This window comes from Hermetia illucens, chromosome 6, assembly GCF_905115235.1.
Source record: "Hermetia illucens chromosome 6, iHerIll2.2.curated.20191125, whole genome shotgun sequence".
In the NCBI taxonomy this organism is placed as follows: domain Eukaryota; kingdom Metazoa; phylum Arthropoda; class Insecta; order Diptera; family Stratiomyidae; genus Hermetia; species Hermetia illucens.
In genome coordinates this window covers 22,868,228-22,893,582 of record NC_051854.1, presented here as the reverse complement: position 1 = coordinate 22,893,582, position 25,355 = coordinate 22,868,228, and the positions used below count along the sequence as shown (strand labels likewise).

Sequence of the window (25,355 nt, the reverse complement as noted above, 5' to 3'; positions counted from 1 at the left end):
GATTAAATCCTGGTTAGAGAATGCTGGTCTACAGCTTGCAGCGCATAAGACGGAAGTAGTACTTATTACCAAGCGGAGAAAGTGCACTTCCATGAAGATCAAAGTTGGAACGCAAACAATTCATTCCAAGCCTGTGCTTAAGTACTTAGGCGTGATGATTGACCAGAGGTTAAACTTAAGATTGCATGTGGAGGGTGCAGCAACCAAAGCATATAACATCGAAACGCTGGTTGCGAGAATGCTACCAAATATAGGGGGCCCAAAGCCGAGCCGTCGATTCCTTATTTCGAAGGTGGTCAGTTGGATCCTACTGTATGCAGCCTCAGTATGGGCAAATGCACTGAAAACTACAGCAAATAAGAGAAAAATTGGAACTGCGTATCGCATAAGTGTATTCCGAACATGTTGCGCTTACAGAACAATATCCAATGAAGAAGCTTGCGTGATAGCAGGAATGGTCCCGATTGAGATTCTTGTGAAAGAAAGACAACGACCTTATGATCGAGTGCATCTCACCGGAGAATCCCCTGCCCATCGGTGACAGTTCGCACGACCTGAAACTGTTGCGGAATGGCAGGAGAAGTTGGACAAGTCAGAAAAAGGCCGCTGGACTCACAAAATTATATGGGATACTCGGAAATGGACCGAGCGATCCCACGGCGAAGTAGGTTTCGAGCTAACTCAATTATTGAGCGGACACGGAGGCTAGCGAGCATATCTGTATCAATTTGGGCGAGATGATTCGCCATATTGCCCAAAGTGCCTAAATATTCCAGAGGATGCAGAACACGTTTTTTTTAATTGCCCCAGATTCGAAACCCAAAGAATCCTTTGAAACATTGGAAGCTACAACCAGGGAGCACTTTACACCCGAAAATATAATGGAACTTATGGTAAAAGCAAAGGCAAAAGCCAGCCATAGAAAAGAGGCTTAGGCAGGAAGAAGTCGTCCGAAAGAATCAACGCGAGAGAAACACGAGCGCAGAATAAACTCTGATCCAGTCTCGCGATGTAATACCAAATGGGAGTCCCGCGGGGAGAGTGGGTAAGAGTCCCACATTACCGCGTGGCAGGAGCTTGCGGTAGCTTTAGAAGCTTTCCACCTTACATCGGCAAAAAAAGACAGACGAACAGAAGGACAGACAGACTGTAAACCGTTTTTAATAAGGTTTTCTTTTACACAAAACCTTAAAAACCATTTATCAAATTGCTTTTGTTGACTGTGGTATGACAAAAAATTATCTCAAATCAATAAACTTTATTACCTCGAAATACGATACAATAAACCTGATTATACACAAAACCAATTCAATAAATGTTTCAGTAAACAAAACAAGTAGCTTAAAATTCCAGATAACAACATTAAAATTTTTATCACATTTTCTTTGTTTTTTTGGCTTAATTTAAAAATAATAATAAAATATTGCTTCGTTTATCAGCAACTACTCACCCCAATTCGTATACCTCTATCTTTGATTTATATTCAATTTCTTCTCACACAAACGGACAATATGAATTTGATTGGTAGCTTCAGCTTGGCTCAGAATCTTCATAATGTCATTCAGTCGATCATGCTGCACCGCCAGCAAATACGCCGACTTCAACTGTCCTACATAAATGTGACACGATATCTTTGTGCTCACATCAGAAATCATTTTAATTAAATCATCGAGAACAGATCGGACCTCAGGCAAGTGGGTGTTGTTAGCTGCGTGAATGCATAACGAGATAATTTTGTCGTATTCAGTCTGATCTGTCCCGTTGTTGCTTTTGATGCAACTGATGAGGCTTTTGACGTCATTTAGACGATTGTTGCTGGCGAGGTATTTTGCTGAAGTAGCATAGATTTTAGCTGATGGAAGATTATAGTCTTGGATAATTCTGGAAGGTAATGTTAAAATAGTATCTTTTCCAATTAACGTGGAAAACTCATAAACTTACCGATAGGCAAGCCCAAACCCTTCCTCAATATTGTTTCCGCATAAAAGCACCAGAATACATATTTGGATTCGCTCCTGAAGTGAGTCGAATAAAGTTGGCACCGTGGTTGTTTCTACTCCAATCTGAAACGACAGTTATAGATGAAAACAATCTAACTCACTTTCCACAAAAAAAAACTAACCTGTCTCAAAATCTGTCTTGTTGATCGTCTACTCTTCTCATCCTGTTCAGCTTTGGCAAGAAATTTTGTAACTTCCATTTGCCTCAAGATCGTGTTTATGTGGCAATTTAACGTTTTCGCATCCATTTGCATGAGGAACGAAGGCTCTTTGATCGGTCTCCTCTTATTCAAATTGATATTTTCCCATTGGCACATCTCCAATTCCGATTGTAAATGTTTCTGGGCGTTTATCAGGTGAAATGAATTGTTTTGCAATTCACGAAAGTTGGTGCAATTCATTGAATAGAATTTTACGCATGTCATGCTCGCTCGTATGGGATCATTAAGGAGAATTTGCAAATGATATAGAGAGTTTAGGAGATTTTTAGTTTCCAAGTATCGACAAGTTTGTATGATTGCATCCTTCCATATCGATAGCTGCGGGTCAATAGCTATCATTTGCCGGATTAAGTTATCAACACGACCCCGCTTCAAGTGTCTTACATAAATACTTTTTATGAATATCTCATTTTCTAAATTTTGCAGTATAAAATAACGCAGAGCGCACATGGTTTGATCGTGTTTGATAAGGAAGTTAACAATGTCCACATGCGCCCCATATGAAAGTAAGTAGAAAAGACACTCCTCGAACACTTGGGTTCTCCTCAGCACACTGGCTTGATTATCTAATTTTCTAGAAGATTTATCACAGTAATTTCCTTGAGAGATTTGCTTCAAATTAGATATAGTGTTAATGATATTCATCGCAGGCTCTAGAATAGGGATTTTGTCTTTTGGTCTCGATTTTGTTGATGCTAATGAAGTGTTTGAATTACGTATGCTATCGGCTCGAGCCAATGTTTCAGGTACATGTGCTTGTTTAGAAGTTGATTCGATGACTTTGATGATTTCATCTAAAAGCGGTGGACTACGATTCGGTCTTTTTATTGTCGGAATGTCAATTTCACTATGCAAATCTAATTCATGTTCGGTAGTTATAAATTTCAGAATGTCTGATATGTCCCGTGGCTTGCAGTGTCGAGTCATGCAATGGAAAAGTTGTTCGCGAGCTGAAATTATAACATCTAATTTATGATTATCTACAGCAAATAGCATTGTTACCTGTTTCATATCGGCCAGCACGTAAACATGCTAAGCCATAAGCTGCCATCACACCAGCTGTCGAATGACCACATTTAAGGTAGATGTCGAGAGCCAAATGCCACTTTTCAGCCAAGACCATTGAATCGCCCAATTTACGAAGGCTTAGTTGGCTTAGAGGTTCAACGGGAAGTAATGCTTCACATCCATTTTGCACAACGGATATTATTATTTCCGAATGAACACGTATTGTGTCACATTCTGGAGGGCCACCACGGACCTAAAACGAAAAATTTAATTTTATAGCGCCAATGATCTTCTTGGAAAAAAGTGATTACTCGTAAGTTGTAATTTTCACAGACGTCCGCTTAGACCAAGGGACATAATAGAAAAATTGGTTTCAGAAAAATATTTATTTCTTCAAAGTTTCACTGAGTTTCCTTGGGATCATCAAATATACCCTGGTCTTCACTGGTCTATACTAACGTCTGCAGAAAGTACATAAATACTTCCATTTTGAAATGAAATGGCGTTGATAGAACCCTTAAGAGTCTGCATGAGCTTCGGGACAGCATCCCGTATAATGCGCTGTGAGTCGGGGCTTTAGAATAGATTCAAAGACTTCTCCGCTTATCATGAGAGGCGACTAAATGAGATAGAAAATTTTTGGACTAGCAACCTGCAAATTTTGAAACTTTATTGCTACCGAAATGTCAACAACGCCTAGGATAGGGACTGACCTTACGCACAAGACTTTTTTCTATCGAAAACAGACAACACACTAATGGCAATGTGCTTTTGTATTTTGGAAAGCTAAGTGGTAGCAGACGCGAATCCTGTGTCGGGCTGTTTCTGCTACCGCAAGGCACGTTTTCTTGACTTGGGAGCCGGTTTCTGACAAACATCTAATTGGAAGATTTCGGTCCAGATTAAGGAATATCATAATTGTTCAATGCTATATACCAACGGAGACTTCCGATGCAGTGGAAAAGGGCGCTTTCTACGAACAATTAAACATGGTTCAGGGCAAGCTTCCTAAAGGCGACATTATGATCGTGATAAGTGAACTGAATGCTAAGGTGGGATCTGTTAACACCTACCTCGGATATTTGATGGGGAAATACGGTCTTGCGTCCGTAACGGGAATGGTGGATTTCTGGAACTTCCACGGGCTCGTCATTGTTCGAGAACAGAGCCTGCTGCACAGGTCGTCGCCCACGTCCCGACGGGGCGTCATTAGATCTGGTTGACTGCGAAGTCGTGGAGGCGGATCGATGAACGGAAGGGATTGAAGGCTGTATTGACCGCTACGAGTGACAGTGGGTGTGACACGCTCAAACTCCGATTCCGAACGAAATCTCTAGAAGTTCAGCATAGTGTACCGTGTGACAAGAGACAATTTGCTATTACGCTGATCAGGGAAGCGGAAGATGCCGCACATAGCAATGATTTCAGGACTGTATACCGTGTCAAGAAAGAGCTTGCATTTGGTCGCAAATATTTTGACTGTCTTGTAAAGGACGTCTGACCCACGATGTTGAACAACTGAAGAGGAGCAAAGAATACTTCACATGGTTCTTAACCGTATTACATCCGGTGAGGTTCCTCCTCCTGGGGACGAAATGGCTAGTCACCGTAACATGCGGATACGAACTGTTCCTCCAAGCAGAAGAGAAATCATTTCGGCCATCAATGCATCCAAACGGAGTGAAGCCACTGGGCTTGACGGTTCCCCGAAGAGTTATTTATCGCTGCACCTTTAGTTACTGTAGATTTGCTGCTTCCTCCCGTACGGAAATCCTGGGAATCCAAGATCTTTCCCAGAGAGTTTACTGCCTTTGATAGAAGATCAGCAACTCGAACCTTAAAGGTCGGCAGGGCGGACGACATTGCAGTAAATGTGCGGTTTGGGACGTCCGTTGATGCGTTGATCATTAAGAACATGTTTTTTTTCAGATATTATCTCAAATCAGATATTATCTGAAATCGTGCTACATAACAAGGTCATAAAGCAAGAATAAAGCACCGAAAACGGCGCGATTTTGATAAGAACGCCAGACTTTTCTCCGGATCACGATAAAACAATTGAACCCAACGCAAAAGCTCCTTTGGCACTAAGTGTTCCCGTAAAAAGTACTAGATGACTGTGCGGTATACGGTCAAACGCCTTGTCTAGATTCAGAAGTGCAATATACAGAGGGCAATCCTTCTCACGGTGTTTCTTCAGGAGTAGCCGCGCAGCGGATATTGCGTCATTAGTTCCGCAGTCCTTAACAAACCCGGCCTGATTCGCGGTTATCTGAACTATAAAGCGTTCAAAAATGTTCATGGTATTGGAAGTCAACCAGATCAGAGGGTAATTTAATCATTCTGCTACAATGCTTCGCTTTTTCCATATTGCAAAGGTCGTGCTTTCTTGGCAGGCACAGATGGAGCTCTACTCTTGACAATAACGCGATTGTAGAGCTCACTAAACCGGAGTGCTGAGTCCCAGCCTTTCGCCTTTCAGAACTCAGCTGCAATTTCACCATGGCGTGTTACTTTCCTCGATGTCATTTGTTTCATTGCTTCTTCGAGGATCAACGAAGAAAACATCTTACTCTCCCAGTGCCAATACTGCTTTCAAAAAATTTCAATAATATCAGCTGAGTAAAGCACTTCAATCTGAATGAAGGATCAAACTTCTGGAGTAATCGTTGGAACTAGCCCCTATATTTTGAGAAATCTTATGACCTTTTTTCTGCAATAATTAGTATGGGGGAACACTCAGATCGTAGTGGCCCATTCTGGTCGACATTTGAATCCAATGACATATCCCAGATTCAATATTTGTCGGAAATGAAGTCGAATGTGATTTTCACCTAACAGCAACGATGGAGAATTGGGTCTCGAAACTGTCTCTTCATAGACATACAACTCAGACATGCGAAATATCATGACGAGTCTCACCCTTGGCATGAAATCTAATCCGTGTTATAATTCAAACACGGCACCCTATTAGAATTTACATTGAAGCACATAACGTTCTCTGACGACAACGAATTGTACGCGAAAAACGAGAATTACCTTCGCTTCTTGCTGGAAACCGAAGGGCACACGCTTTGAGTGTGGCAATTGGAGGGGTTTCTGCGCGCTCTCTTCCGTCGATAATAGATAATAGCTAACATAATCCTGAAATGCAGCAAATAACACCTTGAAAGCGTGATCAATCCAGAGCAGGCTGATTTCCGTTCAAAATCCGCCTGCACTTATCACATCAACACCTTACGAATCATTTTGGAACAGTGCGCGGAATTAGGTCTTCGTTTCACTTGTTCTTCATCGATTTCGAGAAAGGTTGTGATAGCGTCAACAGGGAGTATATCTGGAGTGCTCCACGTAGGAGGGGCATTCCGAAGAAACTAATCTCTATTATCAGGGCGACATACGATCGCGCAAAATATCACGTGCTGCCCCGGGGTAAAATCTGAGAGGATTTTGAGGTCCAAAGCGGAGTGTGAAAGGGTTACATCCTATCACCGATATTATTTCTTTTTGTTATCGGTGACTTGATGCTGACTTGTCCGGAGGATGTGGACGGAATCAATGGACAATGAAATCTTTCCTCAAATACCTCGACTACGCTGATGACATATGTTTGCTCTCTCACCGGGTCATGGACTTTGGAGAGAGGCAAGTAGAGTTGGACTGATGATAAACACTAACAAAACCAAGGTTCTCAGCCTGACGAGTCATTACAATCTCCCTGTCTGCATTAATGGGCACAGCATCGATGGCGTCGATCAATTTGTGTATCTAGGAAGCGTGGTTTCTGCCAACGGCGACAACGGCGTTGAACTAGATGTTGCCCGACGAATTAACAGTGTTAGATCCGCCTTCGTTGCCTTGTCTAAAGTTGAGAAATGCAGTTATCCCAACATCAAGCACAGTTGAGGCTATTCTGTGCTAGTGTTCTTTCTGTGTTGCTATATGAGAGTAGCACATGGAAAGTGAACCCCACTGTTATTCAAAAGCTCCAAGCCTTCATGAACACCTGTCTGCTGTGTGCTGGCACCTCAGGAAATCATGGGCCGTGCTGAAAACACTTCAGATAACTGCGAACGATGGCGGGTAGTTGCGGTTGACATGCAATACCAAGAGGTAAATGGCAACCATTAATTATAAAAAAAGTGCTTATGTCAATTTAAATAAGATAAAAGTAATGAAAACGGAAATTTAGCTGAAAGTTTTTTACCGAAAACTTAACGGTTCATGTGTGCAAATTTAATGATAAAGCTACCAATTCCATCCATCTTAGTAGCAAATGAATGACCCGGAAACCATGGTTTCTTGGGTGTATATTTTCTCCAACTGTGATGTTTGAGAAGTGTACGTTGCCTGCCATGTGCCTCCTTTATATCATGAATATAAATGGCGAGTTCTAAGACTTTCAACAACTTCAACCACCAAAACTGTTCTCCTTCAACTCCTCAAGCAAAGTCCCGGTTCAGCCGTTCCTCATCGAGCTGGCATCTACCCGCTTCCGTGACATAGCTGCGTTCATACCTTTAGTCTAAGTATTTTGTAGCTGTAAAATTCATGTGAGAAATATATGAAAATACTGAGGCGATCAGAGGCGCCAAAGAATCTGAAAGAGTGCTGCTCCTATGACAAAGGTGGAGAACCGCTTGATGAGTTACCTCTGACATGGACCAAAGGATCAGCACTCATTTTTGAACAAAAAATTGTACCGCTTATACGATTAACCAAGAGCTTCCTGTCCTGGGGCTTTTAGAACACTCGCTGAATAGGGCAAAGAGTACAAGATATATGTCTTGGCGTTACAGGAAATGAAATTATTGGGTAGTCAGTTATTTGACTCACAAATGTACACTATTTTCAAAAGCGGAACAAAGTTTGAAATGCGAGAATGCGGCATAACTTTTTTTCACCACAAGAATTTCGCAACGTTTCAACTAATGAAACAATTGGTCCAGTTCGAATAAAAATCAAATTTGTCAACGTTTAGCTTATCAACATTTATTTTCAAATGGAAACCAAAGACGACTCAGTAAAAGACGAGTTCTACAGTCGCCTTGAATCACGAGCATCATGACGTAAAAGTAGTACACGACGACTTCAACGCAAAGATCGGAAACGAGATGGTTCACATAGTCTCCACGACATAACTAACGCTTCGCTTGCAGCTGAAATATGACAATCTCATCAACTTGTTTCCCTCACCGCAGGATCCATAAAAGAACATGTACTTCTTCGCATGAGACTACATTTAATCCGATTGACTATGTCCTCATCGAGAATCGAGCTATTTTTAGCATCCTTAAGGTACGCTCATATCTCTGTGTGACCACTATATCGTCAGAGCAAGATATCGATGACAGATAGCAAATAATGGGAGAAGCAGGCTATCCTCAGTCAGCGGGTTCAATATTGGAAAGCTCCAGAATGAAAAAAATGGCACCAAAATATGTCGGAGCTTAGAAGGTCAAATCCTCGCTGAACCGACACCACGATGCCGATAGCATTGATGAGAAATGGGGTCGGCTTAACGATGCAATCAGAACTGCTGCAGATGAATCGATCGGACATAAACTGCGATGCAAAAGCAACAAATGGTTTGAGGCATATAACCAATGCCAGGAGCGACTTAAGAGAGTCAAACAGGAAAAATAAAGTATATTTCATCATCAACGGCGCAACAACCGGTATCCGGTCTAGGCCTAGTCTAACAAAATATACATGTTACAAAGTGCTGTCAAAAATATCTAACAATATTGTTAGCAAATACCAGGAAGGATCTAAACATGGAAAATCAACAATTGATCAGATATGCCCAGTAAAGGAGATATTGAAAAAGTACTGCGAATATATGCGTTCTCTTCAACTTGGCCCTGGAGAAAGTTATTCGCGATGCAGTCGTAAATGCCAGAGTCAAGTCCACCTAACTACTGGTCTACGTTGATGATATTGATATTATGGGAAGAACAACCCGAGATGTACAGTCTACCTTCATCCAGATCGAGTAGATGGCGCGAGATCTCGGACTGCATATTAATGAAGGCAAGACGGAGTACATGGTGGCAACGTCAGCGCGAAAAACCAAAGAACGAACAACATCTTACCGCACTCGTCAAACGAAAACAATAAAGATAGGAGACTACAACTTAGGCGGGTGATATAAATATCCTGGCATGATCAAAAGAGAGTGCGAAAGATGCCCTGATAAAGCTCGATGAAGTAGCGAAGGAAGTTGACTTAAAAAAAGAAGAAAGACGCAAATCACACAATCGCGATACTAAACGAGTAAAACTTCGAAAAAGTTGACAGTTTTGTATATTTAGGCACAAATCTTACAAAAGACAACAAAACATTTTATCCCGAACAAATGCACGATGGAAGAATTCCCAGGCGCCTACTCAAAGGCAAAGTGGAAGGGAAATGGCCACCAGGGAAACCCAAAACAGATGGGAGGCTTCCAGATACCTGTCGCTGCACGGTTTCCGAAATTGGAGAATGGGTCGGTGGACCGAGAAAAATGGAGACAAAGACTTCAGGATGCCACGGATCGGCATCGAAAGCATAGAAGAGGGAGGTTTTTTATTTGAGCTACGCCATCTATATGTAAATATGAAGACAAGATTGACTAGGTAATATTGCGCAGGGAGGTTTTCTTAAGCACAAAGATTGAATACCACACGATGAGTTGATCAGAATACGAACGCGGTAGTGCTTCAAGGCACGCGTTAACAAAATGACAATTACTGCGGAGATCAAAGCCGGGAATCAAATTTTTCAGTAACTTTTTAAACTAGTCCATTTCAATATATAATACTTTCTAGGCAACGTAACATCCGTGTAGTGGCAGGTTAAACAAGGCATGAAATATATTAAAATAATAGATATCGGTTTACTCACCTTTGCAGCTAGCGCCAAAGAGTTCAACATCTTCGCCACCAGGGCATAATCAATTTCAGGATTTGGATATCCAAGACGTAACGGCCGCAATAACTTCTCGAATTTCCGACAATGATGCAGCAACAGATTCACATATTCAGCATTATTCGAATGAAATGACAAAATCGACAAGCATAAATGCGTGCTTGGCGCATACTCATAGGAAAACTCTTCTCTCAACAATTTATCATGCGTTAGATTTCCGCTTAGCTGCCAATCATTTTCTTTTGATTTTTTCTTCTTTTCAACTTCTGTATTCGTGTTACTTGTAGTGGCTCTTTCCGTTGACTTTGCCTCCATAGCCTGTGTCTGTTTGAAACAATCGTTACAGACTCGTACAGGAATATCTTCATAAAGATTCTGAATCTTCAAGCGATTAGTGGAGCACGAATGACAAACAACTCGACCACATCGACGACAATGATGACGACGTGTTAACATAGTGAATATTGCACGTTTACAGCACATACATTGCATCGAGTCTTCGTCTTTGATCCAATTATCTTTTGTTGGAGCCTCTTTTGGCATAACAAACGCTCCACACAAGGAGTCTAAACTTGCCATTTCAGTAGACAAGGAAGCAGGATCATTCGATGATGGCGTTTCGTTGATTCGATAATCGAGTGCTTTCGTAGCGTATATCTGTAGAAGTGTATCAATGCAGGATGCGGTTATGGCATGATCACTTTGGTATAAATTGAAGTTTAGGAGGATGAAGGCGGAGTTTTTGGGATTGCCGAGCGTTATACTACTGTTCATCGGAATTTCATAAATCATGTCTGAGTGGTTACTGCAGTACTTGCAACTTGTTAGCTCCTCTAGCAGAGGCCGTACGCTCGTCAGTATTTTTGAGAGTATCTCGAACCTAGAATTCATCACCAACTGTTCGATCATAAGTAACGGTCGACTTAGTAGGTTCCAGTTTTGTTCGCATTCGTCAGGTGTCATATAATTGAAAATACCAACCGACACTCTATAGTTTTGATATTTCAATATACGCGAATCAATTTGTTTTGTGCCATCATCCTCATTATTGCCATCAGTCGTACCGTGTTCAACTAGGAAGTCTACAGCATATTGCAGAACTGGAAGGTTTTTGAACTTCTCAATATACATCTCAAAAAACGTCACAACATCTTCAGCGGGAAAACTCTCAATAATCTTGACCAGGTGCGGATTCAATTGCTGTTGGGTTAGTTTCAGGCTTTGGAAGAATACATCATAGAATGACTTCAGTAACAGACTTTTCGTGTTATTATGCAGTTCCCACCATTCGCAACATAGCTCGTATTTTTTCAGTTCTATTAATTTTTTCATAATCAACTGCGGAGACCCTTCGCCAAACATGTAAGCACCACTCCATGTGCGGAAGAGAAAATCTTCTGCAACTTCTGAAAAAATATGAATATCTTTAAGATAACGCTCCAGAAGATTTCTTTTGTCGAGATCAACGTCATTGATGCAATCATCCAGCAAAATGTTCTTTATCAAACTGACAGCTAGATCAGAGTCCTGAATTTTCACTATGTTCTTCAGTATGATGTCGATGCGTACATTTAAGTCGCTAATATTCTCTGTGAGCTTGATTTCGTTTATATCATTCTGGACTTGTAACTTAATTGCTTCATCCTTCAAAGAAGTAAGTGCTGTGCATTTGTGAAACTTATCTTGGGCTACTTTGAAGATTGGTATGATCTCATTTTGGCAATCTGGCCTTCCTAATTGCTCTGCATCCAAATGATCGAACAGAAGAGCTGCCGTGGCTAAATTATTGTTATAAATGTTCGCGAAGGCTCTAATTTCTGGCAGTTTCATTGCACGCTCGAAGTAGGTTGATTCAATAAGAGGATTGGCGTTATTATTACCAGATATCTGTTGTAGAATATAGGACAGTAAAATGTTATATTTGGAAACGTATGCGCATATTGGATCCTCCTTGTATTCATACATTTTTGGTTTCTCCGAAGCATTCCGAATATTATGATCGACCACGGGACAAACGTTCAATGCGATTGTGTGAATTAAATTCAAGTTTATTGCAAAGACGAGCGCCTCGATATCTGCTGGTGCCACATGTTGTTCGAACAGAATCTCCCCAATAATTCGTCTCATGTTTGTACTCAGAATTTGAGATATGGTTCCTTGAGAGTACTCCGTGTTCACGATTTCCAGTAACTTCGTTGTGTTTGCTATATATCGTGAAAATCGTGTGAAATAGTTTGTTTTGGCCTTTATTTCTTCGAAATTTTTGCTCACAGCCTTCAGACTCGCAAATGAGTTAACATCAGTCACAGATTTTTTAAATAAATTTTTGAAAACGTTCTCCTTTTCGAGTTCCGATTTAAGACAATTGCTCCTTAGCGTGAAAAATGTTTCCCTTAACATTTGTTTAACACCCAAATTTTCCTTGCAAACCGACTTGAATAGATGCTGACACTGAACTATGTTGTTGAAGAAGTGTAAGGCGCCAACCCCGCGGTATACTTCTTGTTGGCTACAGAACTCATCAAAGAGATCTTCTGATGCATACAACCTATTTGACATGTTCCAGAGGTTGCTACTGAGCTCGTGATTCATATTCAATTGGAGAATTAAATCTAGAATGATACATATTTGTAGCTTATCGTCTTGATACTGGCGAAGAAATGGAAATGCTGAGCTATATTTCTCAATTATGGCTGAGCTTTCAGGTGCAGGTACTATGTGATTGGCATGAGAGAATTCCTCGATAATATTCGTTATTCGAGAAGTTTCGAAGCCAATGGCAGCTACTTTCTTTATATGTTCAATGGTTGATTTTGATTTTAAAAAGGTTTCTTGTTCTTCGTAGCGTGCAATGGCCTTTTGCAATTGTGATTTTATATAGCGCATATTTTGTAGAAATGATATATCGCGCTCCAAGCTCGCATCCTTTAAATTAAATTTCTGAAAAGAAAGAGAGAAAGTTTAATTATATAGTCAACAATGTCTTCATTTCTGGCGGATACAGCAAGGTAGGACCTGCTCTAGATGGGGCCTCGGTCTATATTAGAAAGAGTCATGCACTGGACATTACCGTGAGACAAGGGCGTCTAAAATATTTTATTGCGACAGACCCAGATCGGTCCCAACTGACTGAAATAAATTTCCCAATCACTAACGGACCAAGAAAATGCATCAAATGTCGTTAGAAACAAGATGATCGGATCGAGTAACCAGCCTCGGATTGAGTCACAAGCTTCGCAGAAATGCTAGGGCGTCCACCTCAGTCGACACGGCAGGACGGGCCCCGGTCCTGTCGAGAAATGGACAAGGGTTCTTGACGTATGGACGGCGCCAGAACGTAAGTAAATTAGTCCGAACAAAACAAATACGTGTCTGCACGCTAAATGTTTTCACCCTAACTGGAAAGACCGAGGAACTCGCAAGAACCCTTCGGAAAAGGAACATGTCCTCTGCAAGAAACTCGATGGTCTGGTGCCAAAAGCTGCGACATTGAACGCGAACGCGGTAAAAATGGCTGCAAACTTCTCTATTTTGGTAGCCCACACACTCAATATGGTGTTGACATTGCCATCTCAGAAGGTTTCCGCGATGCTATTAAAGAAATCGAACGATTTGATGATCGGCTGACGAAGCTCACTATTATATCAGCAGATCCCTGTATTCATTTCTTTACCTGATGCCGAGAAAGATGCTTTCTGGCAACTTTTCGATGAAAAGACCTGCAACGTGCCCGCTGACGACTATATCATCATTGCCAGCGACCTTAATGGTCATGTGGGTGAAAAGGCAAACGGTAAGAGGTGCCATGGGGAAAAGGGCTCGGAGTGCGCAATGAGCATGGCGAGCGTATAATCGATTTCGCGGACTCCTTGTACTTATGAATACATGGTTCATCAAGCGATTGTCTCATCTTCCCACATTTTATAGTTGGAACAGGAAAACGCAAATCGATTATATTCTCATAAGACGCCGACATTTTACCACCGTCACTGATTGCAAAGCCGTTTCCTATGAGACCATCGCACCTCAATATCGACCGTTGATTGCCGTCCTGCGAATTAAGCCACCGATAAAACAACGTGAGAAAAGCACTGGCCCGTGAATTAAATGATGGCGATTTCGTGAGAAGAAAGAAGAAATGATTTCATTTACGCGATTACCAACCATCACGAAGAAACGCGAAACCAAATGAAAGACACGATCCACAAAGCGGCCTCTGCAACCCTCGGAGTCACCACGGCGGTACATCAGCCGAGATACTTGGCTTTGGAATGGCGATGTTGAAATGAAGGTCCATGAAAAGAAACGCCTCAATCACAAGCTTCTCGACAATAAAACGCTGGTCATTTGGCAAATTTATAAGAATACCATCCGGGAAGCAAAGAAAGCAGTCGCTGTTACCCGAGCGGACCGCAACGGATAGATGGGGAGAGTACTTCGAGCAGATTTCAACTGAAGAATTTGCTAATCCTCCACTTCTACAATCATTGCCGACGTTTGGAGCAGTTCCACCTGTCAGCCCAATTGGGTGCTCAGAGGTGGCGGTGAGGAAGACGGGGCGGTAACCCTGTCGGCCAAACCAAAACCAAGTGGCCGAGGAGAACTTCCATAGTGGTGGCACCGAGAGACGCTGTACTCACTTTGGTTTGCCGGCCGTGATGCAGTAGGCGAATGCTCCAAAGGCCTAATTAGGGCGATCAGACACGAGTCTTCACGGGGACTCATCTGAAATGGCAATAGTCATGAAACCTTGCCAGGGGTATACTGGTGCCATTGGAACCAGGATAGCCCCTGAATTCACATACTTCAGGAGAATTCCTGTTGTATGTGTGCTCAGCTCGGTTGTAGCGGTTGGCCCCCTCGTGGGAGCTTTATGGGGGTTGAGGTTACTTTCAAGCGAACAGAGACCTTCGGGTCTCAGCGTGGTTTTGCGTTTCAACACGGGTGACGTACTCCTTAGTTTGGTGGAGATTTTGGTAGGTCTTGCATCCACCAGTATGAATGCTGACCCATACACTCGGTATAGACTGGTACCGTCGTAGCTTGCTAAGACACGACTGTGGGATTTAAGTCTACGAGACAGGTACACACGTAAAATATGGTGACGTAACTGTCAGCGCAACTCAAGTCGAGGAAGCAATAAAACAAATGAAATCGGGGAAAGCCACAGGACCTGATGACGTCGCATCTGAGCTCTGGAAAGCCAAGAGCTGGGACCTAACACTGTGGCTCAGTCAATTCTTTAATCGAGTTATTCAGGAAGGTAGAATACCATCTGACTGGCAAGAAAGTACCACGTTCCAATATGGAAAAAGAAAGGTAGTCCAGCAGAATGTTCAAATGACCGTCCGATCCGGTTACTTCCCCAAATCATGCAGATTTTTGAACGCATTCTTTACAACCGTATTCGCGAAATCGTTGAAATAACCGTGCATCAAGCCGGATTTGTCAAGAACTACGGAACTACTGCGCGGTTTTTCATGGAGAAACACCGGGATCATGTCCCTCTTTACATTGCATTTATGAATCTGGAGAAAGCGTTTGACCGTGTGCTACACGAACTCATCTGGTATACTCTACGACAACACTTAGTGCCAGAAGAACTCGTGCGCTGAGTTCAATTGCTCTAACACGATCCGAAAAGTAAAGTATGAAATGTGGCGGGTGTATCAAAACCACTTCATATCCCTGTTGGTGTTCATCCTTATTAAGGCAGACCTAGATCGGATACCGGTTGTTGCGCGGTTGATGATGAAGACGGACGCTTGAAAGGTCTCTGAATTCCAAATACTATAACACCCCACAGCTTTCCTACCGAGACTGCAGAAAACTATAGACATACCGCATAATTATCAGCAAATTGATTATATTTTAGACTATTTACGTAAACGCCGAATCACCTGTTACGATTGTAGGCTACCTTAAGCCCGCCATCCACGTTCCGTTCGGCCTCCCAGGCAGAACTGTGAAGCAGGTGCTTAGTATCGCTCCGCTACAAGTCAGAGACAGAGGTGAGGCAGTGTTTTATGAGTTGCTTCTGCCTTGGACGAAACCACAAATCATTTTCATTGTCTATGTTGTCTTATGGATGATGTAGGTGAAATGCTTTGAGCGTTCTGCAAATTTTGTTTACTAACTGGAACACAATCTCCCTCAAACAAGATCGGCAGAATACAGTGAATTTCTTTCATTTATTTCCTGGGCCGCCTCTTGTTTTTCCAGTTGACACTAGTCCTCTCCTTGATCTCAAACGACCAAAAGGCCAGCCGAAACAACGGTGGCCTGATACACTAGATGAGGATTTGAAAGCCCCGTGACTGCATCCAGATCATGCAAATGACAGAACAAAATGGCGCAACCAAACATGACGAGCCGAACCCGCTTGTGAACGGGATAAAAGCTAAAGAAAAAGTCCTCCTTGATCTCCATACTATTCGTATTATTCTTCAACAATAATCGACATGCTTTTGGATATCGAATTTGGGGGGTTGCTTTTCTTGGTTTGCTACATTGCATGGCCCTTGGATCAGCTTCGCCTTTTACTTCAATAATACCTTTGTCGGTACGAATTGGAATAAATTATCATCTAAATGTGTCTCCTTCATTCCACTCTTCTTTGATCAAACCTATTCGATAAATTGAACAGTATAATTCTAACGTTTGTTTAAAAAGACTCCTGGTTTATTTTATTTGTTGAGGGAACAACGTCGAACGAGAATCCAGATTTGTATTCAAATCAAAAGCATAATCTAGCATCTTATGCATACTTGCAAATTCTATATTATCTTACGGAGCTACTTCTAATCAGAACGATATTCTAATATTCATCGGCTTCATTCTTTGAATACGCAAAGTATGACGATGGAGATACATATAATGTTTTTCTAAATATCATCTTGGGAGCCATGGAGCCATGAAGAAGAATCTCCATCCCCTTAGTCAAATTCTTATCTCAGAATAAATGCATTTTTGTGAGCAACTGTCATGAAACTAAGAATTCTTTTGAATATTACAGATTAACGTTCAACACGAATAATGTGGACTTTAGCGCATTTGGTGTTTCTGTTTGCGTTGTTTGCTTCTATGACTGGGTTCTGGCAGCGACCGATGGATATCCGATACCATGAGCAAGCAGTATTTATTCTGCACATGAACGATACCGATAATCTTGCGGAATATGATTCATGGCTATTGTAGTTTGGAATGTTTTAGCTAATGTTTTAATATTTTAATTAAATATCGTATTAAATGTGTGTGCATTATGAGTAAAAAGTAAATCTGTTAGGCTTGGACACATGTAACGAATTAGCGGAATTTATTGCGGGGCCCCACTCTACCAAATATTAGCCTGATCGCTCGATTGTTAGCTTCTGAGTAATGTAAAGTAACAATTGAAAGAGAATAAGTGGGGCGAACCTTTTGCTCCTCCAGGTTTACGTTTCCATAAAAGATCAAGAGACTCTTAATGGAAAAAAAACTATAATTGTGTAGGGACCCGGCATTTTTTATTTATGTAAATTTTAGCCACCGAAAGAATTTTGAGGTTCATCGTGATCAGGACCAAGTTTTCATCATGATGCGAACAATTTTCGCTACGATTACATTGACTGCAGTATCCATGCTTGAATTCAACAACAACCCGTAGAGACAAATAATGTGGAGGTACCATACCGGGATAAAAGCACTTCAACTAAAACAAAGTGAAAAGCACGGATCCGCTCTGCCTTTGAATTGAAGTTCTAGTGTAAAGTCCTTATAAAATCAAGTCAGTTCAACGTGTGCAGAGAGCAGAGAGCCAAATTAACGATCATTTGAACGATTTTCTGCATCCTTCGATACGTGCTAACTTAGTCGCGCCAGATAATAAGTTGTAAAATAAGACTAACTTAACCAGGAACATGCTTAAGAAGTCAAGGATAAAAATCTGTAATGACTCAAAAACGAATGTCAAAAAGTAGAGATGGTGTCCAACAAATGGAAAATGGACAATTCGGATTGTTTTTTTCCTTTGGTAATGATCGTATAATAAAAGATCTTACATAACAATGAAGAGATGGGACTTAACAATTGGCGCAGCCCCATCGAACAAACTAGCAGAAGCCGCAACAGAGAGAAGGAACCCATTCTGCTGAGCCAACACAATGTAGAGAGAAAGCTCAATTTCCTTGTTTCGGGTGACAATTCATTTTATTTGTTTCCGAAAAATGTCACATACGGCACAACATTACTAAAATTTCCTGTAATATGCCACAAGTTAACGTTGGAAGACAATTACTCTGAAGTATGGTCTGAAGGGCAAGTGTTAATTTTTACTTTGCAACTAACCATGGGAAACGCCTGCTGAACCAACACCAACAGCTCTACTAACAAACTTTAACGAAAAGCTGCAGACGGAGAAGGATGAAGACGAGTCTCCTGCGCTTAAAACCGGACAAATTGTACCAACTGGAAGGACATGTGCTCCCTGTATAGAGATAGAGCTGCCAAGCAGCTAGCCCATACGTTGTCAAAACATAGGGCTGATGTAACAGCGATGCAGGAGATGCGTTGGACAGGGACCGGTTTCCTGGAGAAGAGCCGCTATACCATATATTATAGTGGCCATCCAGTAAACCATGTACTCGGAGTAGGTTTCTTAGTCAGCCAAAAAATGAAACCTGCTGTTATCGGTTTTGAAAACATAAGCGAACGGCTATGCACTCTGCACTTTCGAGGCAAATTTAGAAATCTAAGCCTCGTTAACGTTCACGCCCCTACAGAGCAGACTGCAGAGTGCAAGAAGGATACTTTCTACGAGGCAATAGAACAAACCCTCGAAGCCTGTCCCAGATATGATAGATTTTAACAGACAAGTAGAGACGGAGTCCGTATTCAGGCTCCCATAGCTTACATCAAAATACATTATGAATGTCAGAACATACAGGGGGGCCAATATAGACTCGGATCACTACTATCTCGTTGGCATGGTGCTTCGAGCTCGAATAGCAACACCACCCAGAATCCCCTCTGACAATCAGGTGAGAGTTAACACTGAAGTCATCCATAACACAACCCTCCTATAAGGGGGAAATGGATGCCGCAATAACCGCAGTCAACAGAGATCCTGGAGATGAAGCATCAACAAATGATTTTCACAATCAGCTGAAGAACGTTATCATAAATACGGCCGCAAACATACTTGGCTCCAGCTGCAATAAGAGTTAGAATGGCTGGTTTGATAATGAATGTAAGCTAGCAACGGAACGGAAGAATGCTGCATACCGAGCAATGTTGCATTCTCAAAGAACGCGGGCACGCGCAGAGATTTATCACGAACTCCGTCGAGCGGAGAAGCGACTTCACAGACGGAAAAAGGAAGCCTGGGAGAACCAACAGGTCTGTGAACTCGAAAAGTACAGGGAGCAACCGCACCAGGCACGGGAGTTTTACCAGTAAGTCCGCAGGACGAAGCCTTACACACCTCAATGCTCATCCTGCCGAGACAAAAAGGGAAATTTGATTTCCGACAGAATGGGCATATTGGAACGATGGGTTGAGTACTTTGATGAGCTACTGAGCAACCAGAACATTGGCGAGTTAGAGGCTCCGCCAACTGAAGACGACGGACAAATACTGCTACCACCAAGTATAGTAGAAACAGTCCGTGCAATTCATCGGCTTAAAAATCATAAGTTGCCAGGGGCCGATGGAATTACAGCCGAACTGGTTAAATATGGAGGCGACCAATTACACCAAGTGGTTCATCAACTTGTACCTGACGACTGGCAACGAGGCATTATCTCATACATAAAAAGGGAGATATCACGCAGTGCAGCAATTATAGAGGTATCACGTTGCTGAGTACCATCTATAAGATATTCTCCGTTACCTTGCTAGGTCGGATAGCCCCATACGCTTAGAACATCATTAATCCATACCAAAGAGGCTTCACTCCAGACAAATCAGCAACAGATCAGATTTTCTTTCTGTGGCAAGCGATGAAAAAACTGTTGGATATATGGATATCAGTTTCACCATCTTTTCATCGACTTTATAGCCGGCTATGATAGCATACCCAGGGTACAGTTGTACACGGCCATGAGAGAATTCGGTATCTCAGTGAAATTAATAAGACTGACTAGACTGACCCTGATCATTATGCGAGGCCAGATATAAACGGCAGGATCACTCTGAAGACCATTCGACATCAACAACGGTCTACGACAAGGGGATGCTCTATCATGCGTCCTCTTTAACCTTGTCCTCGAGAAAGTGATCTGTGATGCTGAGGTAAATGCAAAAGGTATGACCTCTTTAAGTCCACCCAACTACTGGCCTATGCTGACGATATCGACATCATGGGAAGAAGAACGACCGGAGACGTACAAACTGCCTTCATCCAAATCGAGCAGGTGGTGCGAGATCTTGTGCGGCACGTCAATGAAGGCAAGACAATATATATGGTGGCAACGTCAGCACCGACCACCAACCAACCAACAACATCAAACTGCACTAGTCAAACGGGAAGAATAGAGATAGGAGAATACAACTTTGAGACCGTTGATAATTTCTCCTACCTAGGATCGAAAATCACAACCGATAACAGCTATGACACGTACAGCTAACAGAGCCTATTTCAGCTTACAAAAACTGTTCCGCTTGAAACGTCTCATCATAAGGTCAAAGCTCGTAGTGTACAAGACTATGATCTCGCCAGCCCTCATGTATTCCTCGGAGACTTGGGTTCTTAGCAAGAAAAATTGCGAACTCTTGCCTGCGTTCGGAAAAAGAATTCTCCGAAGAATTTTTAGCCCCTACATGAGGATGAACGATTCCGTAGCCGACGAAACCTATGAGCGATACCACGACCATCTGGTCGTAGATAAAATCCGGCTCAATAGGTTACGGTGGGCGGGTCACTTAATACGTATGGATGAGGATGATCCAGCCTGGAAAGTATATAAGCGCAATATCTATGGTAGGAAAAGAAGACGAGGCAGACCCTGCCTGAGATGGAGCGATGGCGTAAGTCCCCATCTTGTGGATGAAATGACTAGTCACCGTAACAGGCGGATACGGACTGTTCGTTCAAGCAGAAGAGGAATCGTTTCGGGAATAAATGAACTCAAACAAAGTACAGCCGCTGGGCTTGATGGTCTCCCCGCAGAGCTGTTTATCGTTGCACCTGCAGTTACTGCAAATCTGCTACTTCCACTCGTACGGGAATCTTCGGAATCCAAACTTTCCCGGAGAGTTGAAGAAGGGGGCTGTTGTGTAGAATCCTGGAACGCATCAATAAAACATCTCGAACGAACATCTCAAAAGCTTGATCGACAGGGATGAGGCTGGTTTCAGCTTCGGATCTTCCTGCATTGAGCACATCAACACCTTACAGACGTTCTTCATGCTTTCTTGTACGGAAGACATGAAGGAGTTCATTGCACAATGGCATTTTTCCTCAAACGTCTCGATTACGCTGGTGGCATCTATTTGCTCCCTCACTGGGGCGTGTGCATTGGCAACCTTGTTTTCGCCGCAAGGGAGCGAAGTCCGAAGGTTGTTTCCGGTTACTTTAACGCGTTACCTTCGAATGAGGTGGCAGAGAGAATAATGCAAAGGGCCGATGTCTATTAGAGGCTTTTGCGCAGTTAAATATAGTTCTGGCCGACGAAGGTAGCGTAAGTGCCTCTCGGAAAGGAGGATCTGCTTTAATTGTAGACCTGACTTTTGTAAGGCCTGCACTGACGGGTTGTATGTCCTGACACGTTAGCGAGGAAACCAGGGATAACCAGGCAATTATCTTCGAACTAAGGAGACAATTACACGGTAGGCAAATAACAAACCCAGAGCCAAGAGAGACACTAAGCTGATCCACAAAATCACTGGATAAGCAAACCTTTATGGAAGTATGATTAGACCTAGGGCTGGCGGCCCAAAAAAGCTCTCTATGTGACTCAATGTATTTTAAAGGTAAGTGACGCTGCCATGCCTAAGAGGTGCACATTCTCCAGTAGAAGAATTACTGGTGAAATAATGGTCTTGTCGGCCTTCAATCAACCTACAATCGAGCCAGTCGAACGTTTCAGAGGGAGGTAGGTAGGATCGATCAGGTGCAAAAAATCTCAAGCTACAGCGGAGCAAAGGGGAATGCATAAGAAACTCTGCATCGAATCGGAGGTTAATGCGTGGGGGAGCGCCTATAAAGTTGCCATGAGACGATTCAAAGGCCGGTCATCTCCGCAGATCACGTGCCCTACTCTCTTGTTAAAAATCATCCAGAGTTTATTCCCTCTTCTAGGGATTTCTGAATGTGACGGCAATTCCGGCAATAACCACAGACAATTTGTGCATGGGAGCGGCAGAAGTTGGTACTGTTGCCTAAGGCTGGCAGACCTCCGGATGAGCCATCATCCTATAGACCCAAATCTTTTCTGTTTAACACACGGGTTGATTCCTACCATCAGAGAGTGGCGGAAGAGAAAACACGGAGTGATCAATTATTTTCTCGCCGGCCATGGAGGGTACCGTCAATACCTGTTTAAGTTTAAATGGGAAACCTCACCTGATTGTCCAAACTGCGATGTGGTCTTAGAGGACCCAGCGCACGTATTCTTCCAAAGCCTGAGGTTCGTGGAAGAAAGGAGGAATTTAGAGGAAACTCTAGGTGAAATGCTATCACCAGAAAATCTTGTCCAGAAGATGGTAGCTTGCCAGGTGGATTGGGATGCGATCAATCTCAAGGTTGCAACGACCCACATTAAATTGCGAAAGGGGAAAAGGATACCTAGCAAATGTAAGCTAATTCCGTTCATGATGTAATACCAAAAGCTGGTTTCACGGGTTACGGGGTAGTTGAGAGTAGTTTTTAAATCCTCCACACACAGGCGTGTCCAAGCCAGAGGTTTTCCAAGTCCTTTAAAAAAAACTGACAATTTTGTTTTCAACAAACGCCTAGAAGGGAGAAAAATAATGAAGAAAAACAGGATCGGGTTGTAATGTCTCCATACATCGCATGATCGAGAAAACAGCGAAACTTTTGAGTATATTTCATTTGTGATTAGTGACAAGAAAACCAACTCACCTCAATAATAGTTTTCGCCAGTTCAATATCTTCTCGTCCTAGCGCAGCCTTTGCCAAATCAGCAGGACTCGCCAACATTCGAGCGATAAATCCCCTATCATCCGGTATCCTGCCACTACCAGAGTCCTTACTTCCACTCGCGGTCAACCCATAGCCTTCACTCGTTGCTTTCGGTGGCATACTATTCCGTCTTCTCCTCAATTTCGGTTTCTTCCGTGGTAACGTACTCGCTGCATTCAATTCCTCATTTGGTTCATCGTCACTGGTCCGTTGTTCCAATAATTCCTCGTGGAATACAAATAGAGACGGTACGATATGTGGAGCTATCCTAGCTGGTATTTCTGCGGGGAATCCGGATTTGTTTTTCTGCAGGAAATCCATTCGCCAATGTGCATCGTCTATAGCCTGCCTGAGGGTGAGGAGGGATTCACTCGATGGTTCGTCCATTTCGGGATTCGAGAGGCGTTCGTTGATTGCACTGCGGATAATGTTGAGAATTTTTTCCAACATGTGCTTATTGCATACAAATCCAATACGGGTCGAGTCTCTAGAGGCATCGAATGCTGGATCCTCGATTGGTTCCTCGGAGCCCCTTAGTTCTGAGACACTTTCCCATCGTAGAAACAGCAACAGGAAAACGTTCTGCAGAAGTTTTGAGAGCATATTGCAGTTTTCTATTGATCGAATTGTTTTCGCGAAGGACGACAAATGTTCATCAATTGTTTTACTGTAGATCAAGTCTTTTTTGGTCTTAAAATATATATCACAGATTATCGAAAGCGCGTGGTACGCGACAAGTACGTGCAGCTCGGCATTTGGACTGTTCACGTTCAGCATTTTATTGTAGCAGGTTTGGTTTTTTTCAACATAATTACGTGCTGATTCGAAGTTCATCGAAGTAAACTTTGTGTGTTTGAGCATTAGTTCCAAGAAAGATTGTGTTGAAGATACTGCGTTTAGCGGAAGCTCGTATCTTACGTATTTCCTGAGCATGTCGAGTATATTTTCCATTCGATGGAAATCATAGTAGAGAACATGGAGGAGTAGCGAGGGATCGTTAGGTGGAAGCATTTTCTCCAGTGTGGTATCAGAGATGAGATAGTTCTGTTTGCAGGACTGGTTGGGGGTGCTAAGCTGTCGAACTATTTTGATTACTGTTATGAGCTGGGCGCAAGCACTGTCCAGCAATGCGGGGGACGCTTTTGTTCCATTGATTAGGTTCGCGATGAAATGCTCCTTTTTGTGTATTGTCTGGGAAAGAATAGCTGCTTTGGATGTTAGTGGAGACTCCTTGGAAGCCACTGTATTGTATGCGTGAAAGAGTTTTCGAGTCGAGCGGGCCACGAAACTAAGGTAAATTTTGTATCTTTTTTCCGACGGAAGGCTGGACATTCGTCGCGTGAGCGCCTCACAAACATCACTAATTCGACTGTCTTCAACACGGAAATTCGCGGTGAAATTCAAAAACTTATCGAAATACTCTTCACTGAGTTCAATCCGCTCGTCTTCAACTAATTTAATGAACGATTTGTAAACAATATCTGCCAGCACGCCTTGCTTCAACGTCGAGTGGTATTTCACGATCTGCAAGGCCGGATAAGGGTTGAGGAGCAGTTGCTGACCGAGAAATTCCTCGATGTCTTCCAGGTCATAGCGATAATCCCGCGAGATGCATAGTTTCTGCAATGGAGTCGCATAAATAAGTGCCAATTGGGTCGGCAGTTCGCTGCGCAATCGATGGCTTACCTTGAATAAATGTTTCGTCTCGTGTGGCAAGTGCAATATTAAATTATCAATACTGTCCATATCTCGGAGGCGGTGCAATGGGAACGTGCAAATAACGACATGAAAAGCTGGAACTGTACTGTGCCTGTGTCACTTTGATGGGGAGCCGAGGAGACGAGTTAATTGGTGCAATGGGTCATGTCATGAAAACAAAGGCGACAGTTCGCGGCCGGACCAGCTGATTTGACTGGATAGTGGAGTTTGTGGGTTTGGGGTGGGCTGAAGTCAGTGGGTCAAGCAGCTATCATGAAGAATGTTTAGTTTGAAACCACTTGTGGTCGCCTAGTTCCCAATTTTCCGTATTGAAAGTCACAAAATCGGGAAATTCTACTTAGTTTTGATGTAAAGGTAACGAACCTCTGACGTACC

At 42.6% G+C, this 25,355-nt stretch overlaps 1 protein-coding gene across 2 annotated transcripts; it reads right to left on the bottom strand.

Annotated features, from left to right (window-relative positions):
* Positions 1-1,248: 1,248 nt before the first annotated feature.
* Positions 1,249-25,199, bottom strand: LOC119660277 (zinc finger FYVE domain-containing protein 26 homolog). Of its 2 annotated transcripts, XM_038068748.1 has the most exons (8): positions 24,948-25,199; positions 23,202-24,881; positions 10,118-13,081; positions 3,224-3,482; positions 2,938-3,171; positions 2,123-2,874; positions 1,942-2,063; positions 1,249-1,881 (listed from the first exon to the last, which is right to left on the bottom strand). In XM_038068748.1, the coding sequence occupies exons 1-8, from the start codon at positions 25,005-25,007 to the stop codon at positions 1,467-1,469; spliced, it is 6,486 nt and encodes a 2,161-aa protein (XP_037924676.1). In that variant the 5' UTR covers positions 25,008-25,199; the 3' UTR covers positions 1,249-1,466. The 2 variants fall into 2 exon arrangements, with proteins under 2 accessions (XP_037924676.1, XP_037924675.1); XM_038068747.1 differs by having other exon boundaries at positions 2,123-3,171; positions 24,948-25,197.
* Positions 25,200-25,355: the final 156 nt, after the last annotated feature.